This window comes from Carcharodon carcharias, chromosome 19 (assembly GCF_017639515.1).
Source record: "Carcharodon carcharias isolate sCarCar2 chromosome 19, sCarCar2.pri, whole genome shotgun sequence".
In the NCBI taxonomy this organism is placed as follows: Eukaryota; Metazoa; Chordata; class Chondrichthyes; order Lamniformes; family Lamnidae; genus Carcharodon; species Carcharodon carcharias.
The window spans coordinates 74,313,798-74,328,089 of NC_054485.1; the positions used below are offsets into that span (position 1 = coordinate 74,313,798).

General features: G+C 43.7%; 1 protein-coding gene across 11 annotated transcripts in view; it reads left to right on the forward strand.

Annotated features, from left to right (window-relative positions):
• LOC121291784 (zinc finger protein 271-like) overlaps positions 1–14,292 on the forward strand; it is a 50,848-nt gene that overhangs the window by 3,847 nt on the left and 32,709 nt on the right. For 6 of the 11 annotated variants that reach the window (XR_005946075.1, XR_005946076.1, XM_041213347.1 and 3 more), the window contains exons 2-3: positions 2,461–2,635; positions 4,147–4,202. Coding sequence is in view for 2 of the 11 variants with exons in the window: in XM_041213347.1 (XP_041069281.1) it covers positions 2,461–2,635; positions 4,147–4,202 (231 nt within the window). In the remaining 9 variants the exon portion in view is untranslated. The remainder of the gene's footprint in view (positions 1–2,460; positions 2,636–4,146; positions 4,203–14,292) is intronic. The other 5 variants (XM_041213340.1, XM_041213339.1, XM_041213341.1 and 2 more) reach the window with 2 other exon arrangements.

The following is a 14,292-nucleotide window of genomic DNA, read 5'->3' on the forward strand; positions in this document are numbered from 1 at the left end:
CCTTCTGAATTCAAAATGAGGTTCTTTTCACTTTGGTTCTTGTGGAGACAGTTAGAGGCTTAAAGCTGCCTTTGATCTCACATTGCCTCTGCTCTATACACACAAAACAGTATGCTGAAGTTATACCTAGGACAGCCCATTGAATGTAAATTCTCATTGTATCACCAACCTCTGAACTAAACCTCTCTAACAATAAAACTCTAACATAGTACCAATTTTATTAATAACCTAAACATATTGCTTGGTATCAACTAGGTAGTTGCCAGTTTTCACTCCACTTCTTCAATGCTCTATTCAAAAATGCAAATGTACTCTACCTCTCTACATCTCAAAACTAGTACACATCAAGACACCCAGACTAGCTGGCTTTAATCCAATTAAGACACACCCACAGACTGAACCTCTATTTTAAAAGAAAACTATTTTCCAATAATATATACATTAATAGCTTCATGACAGTCCCAAGGTGATTTGCAAAACTAAGAAAAATTTGGGAGATTGCTTTGCACACATTGTCTACCATGTTTCCTACAGTAAAACAGTATCCAAACTTCAAAAATACTTCTTTGGGATATCTGGTGGTTGTGAAAGGCTCTATATAAATGCAAGTCTTTTTTTTCTTTTCTCAGGATGTTACAGAGATAGGAAGTCTTGGAGGGATTCGAAAAGACAGGAAACATCCAGATCCCAACACAGAGAGAATTGACCATTCACAGTCCACAGGATAATAACCAGCTCCCAGTTATTAGAATCGGTCATTAAGGAGTTTATAGCTGGGCACTTAGAAGAGCTCAGGGCAATTTGCAAGAGTCAGCATGGTTTTTTGAAAGGAAAATGATGTTTAATCAATTTATTTGAGTCTTTTGAAGGAGTACCATGCGCAGTGGATAAACAGGAGCCTGTAGACGTACTGTACTTGGATTTCCAGAAGACATATGATAAGGCGCCACATCAAAGATTATTACGGAAAATAAAAGCACATGGTGTATTGGGTAACATTTTAGCATGGATAGAAGATTGGCTGGCTGGCAGAAAGCAGAGAGCATGCATAAATGAGTATTTTCCTGATTGGCAGGATGTGACAAGGGGCCTGTACTGGAGCCTCAACTTTTTATGATTTACATCAATGACTTAGATGAGGGGAGTGAAGACATGGCAGCTAAACTTGCAGATGACACAAGATAGGTAGGAAAGTATGTTGTGAAGAGGACATGAGGTTTGCAGATGGATATAGATAGGTTGAGTGAGTGGGCAAAGATCTGGCAAATGGAGTTTCATGTGGGAAAATGTGAAATTGTTCACTTGGCAGGAAGAACAAAAAAAGCTGAGTATTACTTAAATGGAGAATGGCTGCATAATTCTGAGGTGCAGAGGGATTTAGGTCTTCCAGTACATGAGTGACAAAAAGTTAGTATGCAGGTACAGTAAGTAATTGAGAAGGCTAATGGAGTGCTGTCCTTTATTACAAAAGGGATTGAACATAAAAGTAAGGGTGTTAAGCTTCAGTTATACAGGCCATTGGTGAGACTGCACCTTGAATATTGTGTGCAGTTTTGGTCTCCTTATTTAAGGAAGGGTGTAAATGCACTGGAGGCGGTTCAAAGCAGGTTTACTATATTGACACCTGGAATGAGTGGGCTGTCCTTTGAGGAAAGGTTTGACAGAGTGGGCTTGTTTCTTCTGGAGTTTAGAAGAGTGAGGGGTGATTTGATTGAAGTATACAAGATCCTGAACGGCCTTGACAAGGCCGATGTCGAAAGGATGTTTCCTTGTGTGGGTGAGTCCAGAACTAGGAGGCACTGGTTTAAAATTCGGGGATGCCCTTTAAGGACATATATGGGGAGAAAAAGTTTTATCTCAGAGGGTTGTGCAACTTTGGAATTCTCTGCCTCAGAACGTGGTGGATGTGGGGTCATTGAATATTTTTAAGTTGGATTCTTGTTAGACAAGGGAATCAAAGGTTATCGGGGTTAGATGGGAATGTGGAATTCGAAACTCAAGAAGATCAGTCATGACATTATTGAATGGCGGAGCAGGCTCGAGGGGCCAAATGGTCTACTCCTGTTCCTATTTCTTATGCTCTAAAACACGCATGCACACACACACCTCAACAATAGGAAATCAGTAAGAATCCTCAGACACTCTGCACCTCCCAGATAATTACACCTCACCTTCTCATATTCAGTAATGACCCATCAACAAAACTCAGCCTGTAAATCAGAAGGGAAATGCTTCCAATAAACATACTCAATATCCAACACACAGCTCCAGTCAAACAGTTCAGCACAAAGCACCCAGTAAACAGCTCTCGGCTGGATCTTCTCACACAGCATAAGGGGCATTTACACACCTGATTCCCCACAGGATAGTCAGACTGCCTGAACATTAGTGTGGATATTATGTGATGTAATTATTATTAATTCTGCTTCTTCACTCACCATCTCCTCACTTGGTTTTCAGTCTCTACAGGAAGTGAACCAGTTGTGGAAGAGGAAGAGGAGAGAATGGGCAGAGTGGGTGAGCTCTCTGATTGACGTCTCTCACAGCCAATCCAAATATTTTTGGAGTAACATGAGTTCCCGGAAGCTTGGAAAACTGACTGGTGAAATGGAGGCGACTTTGAGCAGCAGATCAGGTGGGGAGTTAAACTTGTCATTGTCCCATCTGAATAAAACCTCACGTATTGCAGCTGCTGTCTTAGTTACCCCTGGTAAACGTTTGACAGAGATTTCTAATGTGGGAATAGCATTCTTCATCCTCTGAGGCTTTCAAACTGACAACATCACTGTGGGATGTGTAGCCTTGGATGTGTTTGACAGCAGATCAGAAGAGGAAGACTCACAGCATCCAAGGCAGCAATGTCGTGCAGTGGTGGTATCAACACATGCACAGGAGGGAGGGACACAGCAGAGAGGGTCACTGGAAAGAGGCACAGGAGAGCAGGGCAGAGGGAAGAGGAATAGCAGGGAGAGGTAGAGAGAGGGAAAGGAGTTTGGCTTTGTGCTCTGTGGGCAACCCTGTGTTCGGATTGTCACTCTGTGGCTCGAGAAGTGACTTTGGAAATGACCCCTCACCCCTCATCTGACCTCTCTGCTGGCCACTTTCTGAAAACTAGATAAGCGCATGAGGGAGAAAGGAACCGAAGGATATGCTGATAGGGTGAGATGAAGAGGGGTGAGAGGAGGCTTGTTTGAAGCATAAACACCAGCATAGACCAATTGGGCTGAATGGCCTGTTTCTGCACTGTAATTCTGTGTATGTAACTTTGTGTGGTTGGATTTGAACTCAATCTCTGGATTGTTAATCCAGCACCAGAACAATTTTGCTGCCGTACCTGGAGACACATTTATTGTAATGTCTTTTAATGCCTTCTTTAAAGATTTTTCCTGAAGGCATCGGCCTTTCCCAAAAGCCTGGGCTTGGATTTGATAGTTTTGCCCAGTTCTGTGGCTGATAACTGAATTTGTGCAGTCTAAGTGAGTGCAGTGTATCTAATTTCCCAGGATAAACCAGAACCCTTCAATCAGCTACACTGAGGCAAGATTTTCCTTAGTTTCTAGCACTTCCTGCTCAGTGTGTTTTCTTCAAATAATTTTGGAAAACAAGGGGAGAAATTTCACAATCTCCATTCAATTAACATTTCTCCTGACTGCTTTTATATTAAACACATATTCTAAGGATAAAACTGTACTTTGCCAGCACGACTTGAGCTTATAGTCAATTGATAGCATGTTTACGTGCTGGCTAAAAAATGTTCTCTTCAACGCGGTTCAATCATTTTACAGCTTCCGTGTCCTTCACACTGTTTTATCCCAATTAGATTAGGGTTGTTGAAGTCCCCCAGTGCCTGACACTCTGCCTGACTGTGTCTTCCATTGTCCTCATGGCACCGGGGAAGATGGGGGTCTGGGCAGAGGAAAGAAAGTAGCCACAATGTCTGCTCCTGGTCACTATCCAGTGTCCCTGCTGGAAACAGGTGTGTGACAGTCAAGTGAAGAAAAAGAAAGGACTTGCATCTGATCCCCCACACAGGGGAATAGCAGACTGGCACTCGCTGCGGAACAGTCTCTAACTGAGGAGTCAGCCCCTTCAGCAAAGGAGGAGAGGGAGTTGGAGGAAATCATGTTTCCTTTTCCTGTTTTACAGAAGGATTGCACTGTATTACACCAGAGAATACAGAGAGAATTGACACTACAGGTAGTGTAAGTCCGTATACTACATTTTAATGTAACCCAGTCATTTTCAGGTTAATTTAAGATATATTCATTGTAATAAGCTAACAAGGTTGAACACCATCTTGTGCTAACACTGAGATAAGAAGCCGTTTTGCTGTTGTTATCCTTTTACAACAAACTAACCCAAAATAGCATTATGAAGCTGTCACTGACTAACAACAGATGATTTCATTACAAGGAAGTGCCTTAATTTCTCTTGTGTTCAGTCAGAAGTGGCCAGGCGTTCAGTAGGAGCAGTATGATTTCCCTCATGGTTCATTATTCTACTGACCATCGCTGTGAAGCACCTCCCATTGAGGAGGCAGACTCATTGCAAAGGGAGATAGAGTTATAACCTATAACTGGCAGCAGAGCAGATTAGGAGTGGCTGCACACTAGTTCAAACTCAGTGTGTCAAGGAGCACTGAAGGATGCACTTTCAGGCTGCAGTCCCCCTTCCTGCATGGACAGAGTAGGTGTTGAGGGTAGTTACTGATCTCAGCATAGATAGCAGGGAGGCAAGCGGTAGAGAGGGAGCCAATACTGCTCCTGACATGTCTCTCTGCTGGTTTAATGATAATCATAGAATGAGGGCTGTGCCAGGCTGTGAGATTGTGGTGGAATATAATCCTGCTGCTGCTGATGGCTCACTGCACCTCGTGGATACCCAGTTTTCAGATCTGTCCTTAGTCTACTTCCCTAGTGATGATTAATATGGTGAAGCATTGATTCATCAGTTGGGAGCGGAGAGGTAGTTTTCCTTTAAATTGTTTGACCTGAAGCCATCAGACTCCATGGAGTCAATATTGATACTTCCCCACCTGCCAATGGGATGTGACACACCCAGGGATGGTGACGGAGGAGTCTGGGATGTTTCCAGATTGATACAATTTAGTGAGTATCACTGTGACTTGACCACTGCCTCTGCGGGGCAGCTCTTCTCACTTGGATACTTGTCCTCAGACCTTGATAAGAGAGACGTTACAGATTTCATTGGGCAGAGATCACATTAATCTTATTCTGACACAATACCAGGATTGTCCAGATCTATCTGATTTTCCTCTTATTAGTGGACTTTGTAGTGATTGTTAATCATTGTTTGCAAATCCACTTCGGAGGGCAGTTCAGAGTTAACTATGTTGTGTGGGACTGGAGTCACATGTAGACCAGACCAGGCAGTTGTAGCAGGTTCCCTTCCCTGAAGGACAATATTTGGGTTTTTAGGACAATTTTAAAGTTTTCATGTTTTGATTTTGATTTTATTCCACAAATTACAAAATGTATTAAATTCACCTTCACAAATGGAGTGGTTGAGGTGAATAACATAGTTGCCTTTAAGGGAAAATTAGATTAGCACATGAGGGAGAAAGGAACAGAAGGATACGCTGATAGGGTGAGATGAATATGGGTCAGTGGAGGCTGTTATGAAGCATAAACACCAGCATGGACCAATTGGGCTGAATGGCCTGTTTCTTCACTGTAATTCTATGTACGTAACTTTCTGTGGTTGGATTTGAACTTTCAATATGTGTATTGTTAATCCTGCACCATTGCAATTTGGCTGCCATACCTGGAGACACATTTATTGAAATGTCTTTTAACTCCTTCTTTAAAGATTTTACCTCAAGGCCTCAGCCTTTCCCAAAAGTCTTGGCTTGGATTTGATAGTTTTGCCCAGTGCTGTGGCTGATAGCTGAATTTGGGATGTGCAGTTTAAGCGAGTACAGTGTATCGAATTTTCTAGGATAAACCAGAATCCTTCAGTCAGCTACATCTTACACTTGAATGATTTCTCTTCCTTTAGTGCTCTGGGATGTAGATTATTAGGCCCTGGGTATTTTTCAGCCTTTAACCTCCCACTGCATTACCCTCATCAACCATCTTCGTTACCGCATCAGAAAACTCAAGCAACTTAGATTAACATTTTTAATATACATTCGTGGGAAATGGGCATCACTGGCTCGGCTAGCATTTATTGCCCATCTCTAAATGCCCTTGACAAGATGGTGGTGAGCTGCTTCATGAGCCACTGTAGTCTTTGTGTTGTAGGAACACCCACAGTGCTGTTCGGGAGAGAGTTCCAGGATTTTGACCCAGTGACAGAGAAGGAATGGCGATATAGTTGTAAGTCAGGATGATGTATAACTTGGAGGGGAATTTGCAGTTGGTGGTGTTCCCATGCATCTGCTGCCCTTGTCCTTCTAGTTGGTAAAGGTCTCAGATTTATTTGTGCTGCCCCTCCTTAATTAACTCGCATTTGCCCAGGTGATGATTAATTTTGTCTTGAATTATCATTTTAGAAGCTTCCCCGCCACTGGTGTTAAACTGACAGGCCTATTATCTTTACACATTTTTGAACAAGGGTTTAACAATTGTGCAATTCCCCAGTCGTCTGGCTCCACCCCTGAGTCTAAGGAAGACTGGAAAATTATGGCCAGTGCTTCTGCAATTTCCATTCTCACTTCCCTTACATCCTTGGATGTATCTCATCCAGTCCTGGTGCCTTATCAAATTCAGTACAGACAGCCTATCCAATATCTCCTCCTTATCAATTTTCAATCCTTCAAGTGTCTGAACTACCTTCTCTTTCTCCATGACCTGGGCAGCATCTTCTTCCTTGGTAAAGACAGATGCAAGGTATTTATTTAATATCTCAGCCATGCCTCCTGCCTGTTGCAGAAATCCCCTTTTGGTTCTGAATTGGCCCCATTCTTCCTTTTACCACCCTTTTACTATTTATAGGTGTGGAAATTTGAGGTCCTGTTTGCTGATTTCCTACCTAGCTCCATAGATTCTGACTGCAGGACCAAATCCCTCTTTCAACCTGTGTTATTGGGATCTTTTCACCCTCCCAACCCCCCTCCCCCCCCCAAAAGGGTGCTCTGCAGCCATTCAGAGACATCCTTGACCCTGGCATCAGGGGGCAACACACTATCCTCGGTTCTCATCTGCAGCTGCAGAAATGTCTGCCTGTACTCCTAACTATTGAATCTCCTCTCACTATTGCTCTTCCAGTCTTCTTTGTGCCCCCTGTATAGCTGAGCCAGCTGTGGTACCATGGACTTGGCTCTGGCTGCATTCCCCAGATCAACCATCACTTTCATCACTATTCAGAACTGAGTACTGGTCAGAGAGTGAGATGCACTCAGGGACTCCTGCATTACCTGCCTTCCTGACACTTCCTGTAAACCCTAGCTTGGATTTTAGTGCTAAGCCCCCTGTGCTGGTAAAGTGAGCCAGCTCTCAGGGCTGGGTATGGGGTAGAATCGGACCCTGTTTTAGTTGCAGATGTGAATTATAGACAGATCCTCTTCAGGTGATGGGTGTTTGACTAATACCATGGGTAGTGTTTGTACTCTCCTGTCTGGGAGAACTACTATACTGAGTATGGTGAGGGAGTGGGGGTGAGCCTCTACAGACCTGAGTTCCTACAGCCCATCATACCTCAATAATGTTCCTGTTGTTTTTTTAACCTTCTGTGTAGATTTATAACTCACAATAAATTCATATTTAGCTTTACCCAAACAGCCTCTTCTGTCAGTGTAGTGTGTTCCAATTCACTGAAACATTCAGGAGCCTACAGTAAGAGTCCTGTACACAATATATTGGTCACTGTGGAGAGGAAGACTGAGTTAACATTTACTCAGTTTTCCTCACCACAGATGCTATCAGACCGGCTGAGTTTTTCCAGCTATTTTTGTTATTGTTTCAGATTTCCAGCATCTGCAGTATTTTGCTTTTATATTGTATTGGTCACTGTGGGCAGATATACTTTTTCCATCAATGGGTTTATAATTTCCAGTTCACAGGAAGCATAACATTTCTCTGAGAGAGAAAGAATTGCTTTTATTTATCAACTTTCACAGTCCATCCAGAAGCACTTTACAGCCAATAAAGTGCTTTTAGAAGTGTAGTGTTTTGAATCTCTGATATCATAAGTTCTCTGCTCTCACAAACAGCAATTTGTCAGCCTCAGCGCTCAAGTCTCTGGAGTGAGATTAGAACCCACAACCTTCTGACTCAGAGACAAGAGTGCTAACTAAGTCACAGCTGACAATATATTATAATATTTCTGCTGTATTAGATTAAATTTCTAAGGGGTTAAGTCCAAAGGCTGTGTACAGAATGCTTTTCACCCTGTAAACTGGCAGCCTGAAAGTTTGATTTGATTTAAAGTGGTAACTAGTTAGAGTTGCAGGTGTCAGTGTTGTCTTTGTGATGAGAGATTCTGCCTCTATCACCCTTTCAGACAGTAAATCCAGACCTTCAATGCCCTCTGCATGAAAAAAATTAATTCTCAACTCCTCTCCAATCCTTCCATCAATTACTTTAAATCTCTGCTCCCTGGTTATTGACCTCTCTGCTCAGGGAAATAAGATTGAAACAATCCCATCAGCTGCCTCTGCCACTTCCCTCCCTTCCACTAGACCGCCTGGACAAACTTCCATTAATGCTCCCCCTGTCCTAGCCCTGAACTCACATCTTTCTTAGTTTCTCTCCTATCTCCCCTCATGCCCCCTCTGAGCTCATCTTGTCCATGAGACCCGCCTCCTGTTCCCTCGACCTGATTTCTCACTAACCTACTGATCACCCAATTTCCCCCTCCTGGTCTCCATGTTAGCCGATATTGTTCACGGTTCTCTCTCTTCAGATGTTATCCCTCTCTTCTTCAAATCTGCTGTTATCGCCCCTCTCTTCATAAAAATCCCCAACCCTTGACCCCTCCATCCTTGCAAACTATCGTCCAACCACCAACCTCCATTTCCTCTCCAAAGCCCTTTAACACATTGTCACCTCCCCATCCTGGAAAGATACATAGGGTCAGATGTGAGGTGAGGGGTGAGCGCCAGAGTGAGGGGTCATGCAAGTGGTATGGCACCAGGAAGAGGCCGGCAGGGAGATAAGGTGCAGAGTGAGGGATCACTCCCCAAGTCACTACCCCAATCAGAGAGTCAGTATCTGACTCATTTACGTCCCCCGTCACAGAGGCAATCTCCAGGCCACAGAGTCAGTCATTTCTCCCTTTTGTTCACTCTCCTGTGCCCCTCTCACCTGTGACTCTATCCCCTGAGCAGCTCTCCCCTGTGCATGTGCTGATCCCACCACTGCACATCATCGCTGCCTTGGATGCTGTGGGTCTTCATCTTCTGATTTGTTGTCAAACACATCCGAGGCTACACATCCCACACTGATGTTGTCAGTTTGAAAGCCTCTGAGGATGAAGAATGCTATTCCCACACGAGAAATCTCTGTCAAATGTTTACCAGAAGGAACTGAGATAGCAGCTGCAATAAGTGAGGTTTTATTCAGATGGGACAATGACAAGTTTAAATCCCCACCTGATCTGCTGCTCAAAATCACCTGTTTCACCTCCCAAGTTTCAGGAAACTCATATTACTCCAGAAATATTTGGATTGGTTGTGAGAGATGTCAATCAGAGAGCCCGCCCACTCTACCCATTCTCTCCTCTTCCTCTTCCACAGCTGGTTCACTTCCTGTAGGGACTGAAAACCAAGTGAGGAGATGGTGAGTGAAGGAACAGAATTTATAATAATTACATCACATAATATCCACACTAATGTTCAGACAGTCTGACTATCCTGTGGAGAATCAGGTGTGGAAATGCCCCTTATGCTGTGTGAGAAGATCCAGCTGAGAGAGCTGTTTACTGGGTGCTTTGTGCTGAACTGTTTGACTGGAGCTGTGTGTTGGATATTGAGTGTGTTTATTGGAAGCATTTCCCTTCTGATTTATAGACTGAGTTTTGTTGATGGGTCATTACTGAATATGAGAAGGTGAGGTGTAATTATCTGGGAGGTGTAGAGTGTCTGAGGATTCTTACTGATTTCCTATTGTTGAGTTCTGTGTGTGTGTGTTGGGAGCTGGTTATTACCCTGTGGACTATGAATAGTCAGTTCTGTCTGTGTGTTGTGATCTCTATATTTCCCATCTTTTCAAATCCCTCCATGACCTCCCACCCCCCTATCTCTGTAACCTCCTCAGAAAAGAAAAAAGAAAGACTTGCATTTATATGGAGCCTTTCATGACCACCAGATGTCGCAAAGGTCTTTACAGCCAATGAAGAAATTTTCAAGTGTGGCCACTGTTGTCATGTAGGAAACATGGCAGCCAATGTGCGCACAGCAATCTCCCACAAACAGCAATGTGAGAATGACCAGAAAACAAAAACACAAAATGCTGGAAAAACTCAGCAGGCCTAACAGCATCTGTAGAGAGAAAGACAGAGTTGACATTTCGAGTTCATATGACTTTTCTTCAGAGCGAATGACCCGATAATCTGTTTTTTAGTGGTATTGATTGAGGGATTAATATTGGTCTGGACACCAGGGATAATTCCTGTGTTTTTCTTCAAAATAGTGCCATGGGATCTTTTACATCCACCTTAGAGAGAGCAGAAGGGGCCTCGTTTGAGATGGCATCTGAAAGATGGCACCTCTGACAGTGCAGCACTGCCACACTCCTTTTGTGCCGTAGTATTCAATGATTCTGTGTGACTCGATGAAGGGCTCTCCGTTACCATCCCTGGCTCTCCCTGTCATTTCCCTGTGTTGATCAGGAATAGGGAGACTTTGCATAGGAAAAGGTGCAAGTTCCACTCACAGGAGATACCAGTGATGCTCTGCCTCCGCTCATCTGCTGAATTCAAAAGCCTGGACTTGGATTTGATAGTTTTGCCCAGTGCTGTGACTGGTATCTGAATTTGGGATGAGCAGTCTGAGCGAGTGCAGTGTATCTAATTTCCCAGGATAAACCAGAACCCTTCAATCAGCTACACTGAAGCAATATTTTCCTTAGCTTCTAGCACTTCCTGCCCAGTCTGTTTTTCTCAAATAATTTTGGTAAGCAAGGGGAGAAATTTCAAAATTTCCATTGAAGTAATATTTTTCCTGAGTGTTTTTTGTATTGAACACAAACTCAGGGTAAAACTGGTCTTCGCCAGCACGACTCAAGCTCATAGCGAACTGATAGCCCATTTTACACTCCACCCGACTGTCTTTTCCATTGTCCTCACGGTGCCTGGGAAGATGGGAGATTGGGTGGAGGAAAGAATGTAGCCACGTTGACTGCTCCTGGTCACTATCCAGTGTCCCTGCTGGAAACAGAGGGTGTGTGATAGCCCAATGCGGAAAAAGAAAGGACTTGCATCTGATCTCCACACAGGAGAATAGCAGACTGGCACTCACTGTGGAACAGTTTCGAACTGAGGAGTCAGTCCTTTCAGCAAAGGAGGAGAGGGAGTTGGAGGAAATCATGTTTCATTTTCCTGTTTTATAGAAGGATTGCATCGTACTACACCAGAGAATACAGAGAGGGTAGACACCACAGATAGATCCTGACCATCACCCAAGAAACAACTGTGGGATGACATCCAGTCCCTTCACAGCATTGCTCAACACAGAGAAGGTTGGACAGTGAAACCATCATCTGAAAGTCATCTGGGAAGCTTTGACATATCATCAGATCTGAAACTGGTCAGTTGTGTGGAGCCTTCCATCAGAACCAATCTTTCTGAAGGTTTGGCTGTGGGTGATCAGTCAGGGTGAGGCTGGGAAGAAGTGTGAGTGGCTCCAAGTGTGGTGAGAGCTTCAATCATTCATTGAGCCTCAAGGACCACTGACTGATTCCTACAGGTGAGAGGCTGTTCAGGTGTGAGGAGGGCTCCACAGGCTCATAAGATCTCCTAAGATTCAAAGTGCATTCGTGACAACCACCGTTAGCATAAGGGCAGCTACATGGAAAAGAAAAAAATCAAGCGTGAACTGTGTGACAAAACCGTCCTAGGGTTTTCCAGCCTCCTGGACCATCAGACAAACCGAACAGAAGAAAAACCCTTCAAATGTAATGTTTGTAATAAAACTTTTGTGACCTCTTGGAACCTCCTTAAACACCAGATGATTCACACAGGGGACAAACCATTCACGTGTGAGGTGTGCAATAAAGCATTCACACGTTCATCAACACTCATGCAACACCGACGCATTCACACTGGGGAGAAGCCATTCATATGTGCTGTGTGTAACAAATCATTCTCGCACTCATCGACTGTCCGCATACATCACCACATTCACACAGGGGAGAAACCATTCAAGTGCAACATATGCGACAAATCATTCTCGGACTCATCGAACCTTTGCGGACACCAACGCTTTCACACAGGAGAAAGACCATTTCAGTGTGAGATTTGTGACAAGACTCCTCCGATCTCCTGAAGCACCAACGTATCCACACCGGGGAGAAACCATTCACTTGTGAGGTGTGCTTCAGATCATTCTCTGAGTCATCGTATTTTCGTACACATCAACGTATTCACACAGGAGAGAAACCTTTCAAGTGTGTGGTGGGTGTGTGACCAAGCTTTCACATGACTAGCGACGCTCGTGCAACACCAACGTATCCACACTGGGGAGAAACCATTCACGTGCAAGGTGTGCGACAAGTCATTCTCAGAGTCATCCTACCTCCGTACACATCAACGTATTCACACGGGAGAAACCATTCAAGTGTGAGGTGTGTGACAAAGACTTCATTAACTCATCCAATCTGCTGGTCCATCAGAGGATCCACACAGGGGAGTAAGAGGGAGACTTGCAATGAAATTCTTCTGAAGACTTTGACCCTCTTGTGCCAGTAAAGGATTCATACTGGAGAAAAATAATTCAAGTGCCATGTTTGTGAGACAGTTTTCACCCAGCCCACCTAACTCATAAAGCACCAGCGGATTCACACTGGTGAGAAACCATTCAGGTGTGGGGTGTGTGATAAGGCTTTCACACAGTTAGCATATCTCCTGGTCCATCAAGACACTCACACGGGAGAAACCCTTTCAATCTGAGTTCTATAAGAAAGCCTTTACACAGTTGTTGGACCTCCTGGAACATTAGCGAACTCACACAAGATACAAATCCTTCCAACGTGATGTGTGACAGGATTCTTTCACCTGCTCCTCACTCATCATACACCAATATCTCTACACAGACTTGGAGCTGGGCCATCTGCTCCCATTACACTGAGAATTGTCTGTGTTGTTTACCCTCCAGTGCTCACACAGGGGGGGCTGTCATTCCAAAGCACTGTCTGTCTTATCAGTGTCTGCCTTGAACCTCTCCCATCATCAGTCCAATCATTTCAATAAGGCCAATTTAACCTTTGACTGGATCATCAAACATCACCAAAATAAGGCATCAATGTGCTGAGAAGCTCCTGTCTAAACTCAGTGCAAAATTCAAGCAATAACACACTCTACCCAGGAAAGCTCGGTATTGGTTTCATTGAGGTTTTTGAGCTTGTTTTCAAATCCCTCCATGGCCTATCCCCTCCCTATCTCTGTAATCTCTTCCACCCCTCAGTACTGCACTGGAGTGTCAGCCATGAATTGTTGTGCTCAAGCCCTCGAGTGGGATTTGAACCCACAACCCTCTGACTCAGAGAACAAGGTCGTGGATTCAAATCCAATTCCAGATGGATTATTCCATGAACATGGATTAAAGTTGTTGTCAGGGCCACACGAATAATTCCTCAGGCTCTGGACCCCCTGTACAAACTCCGCCCACTATTTACTGCAACACAAACATGTTGTAAAATGAGTGAAGAAATTATCTGCATTGATCATGAAGTCAATCAAATCATAATATACCATAAAGCTGCTTCAATTGGTCACATTCTTTAAAATATGCAAGGAAGTGCACAGGTTGTGATCAAGAGTTTACACTTGTTTCTGTTGGTTTTATCAGCATAATCTGGCTGAAATTGACAATATCAGGAATTTTAAATATAAGTAACATCAAGCATTAATTGGACTGTTGCAACCTTTAACACTGGTTTATGAAACATCACCCAGGAAGCTGGTACCAATCATAGAAATGACCATGGCCCCAGATGGGAATAATGAGAATGACAAGTTTCTGCCGATTGCACCTGTTTGAGGCGGCTCTTCAAATTACACTCAGGGTTTTTGGTTGTTCAGGCACCAATAGTCAGTCATATTCATGACTGCAGTCTACATGTTGTGGTCAGCAATTATTTCAGCAAACTACAGGCCCACAGAAAATAGATTATT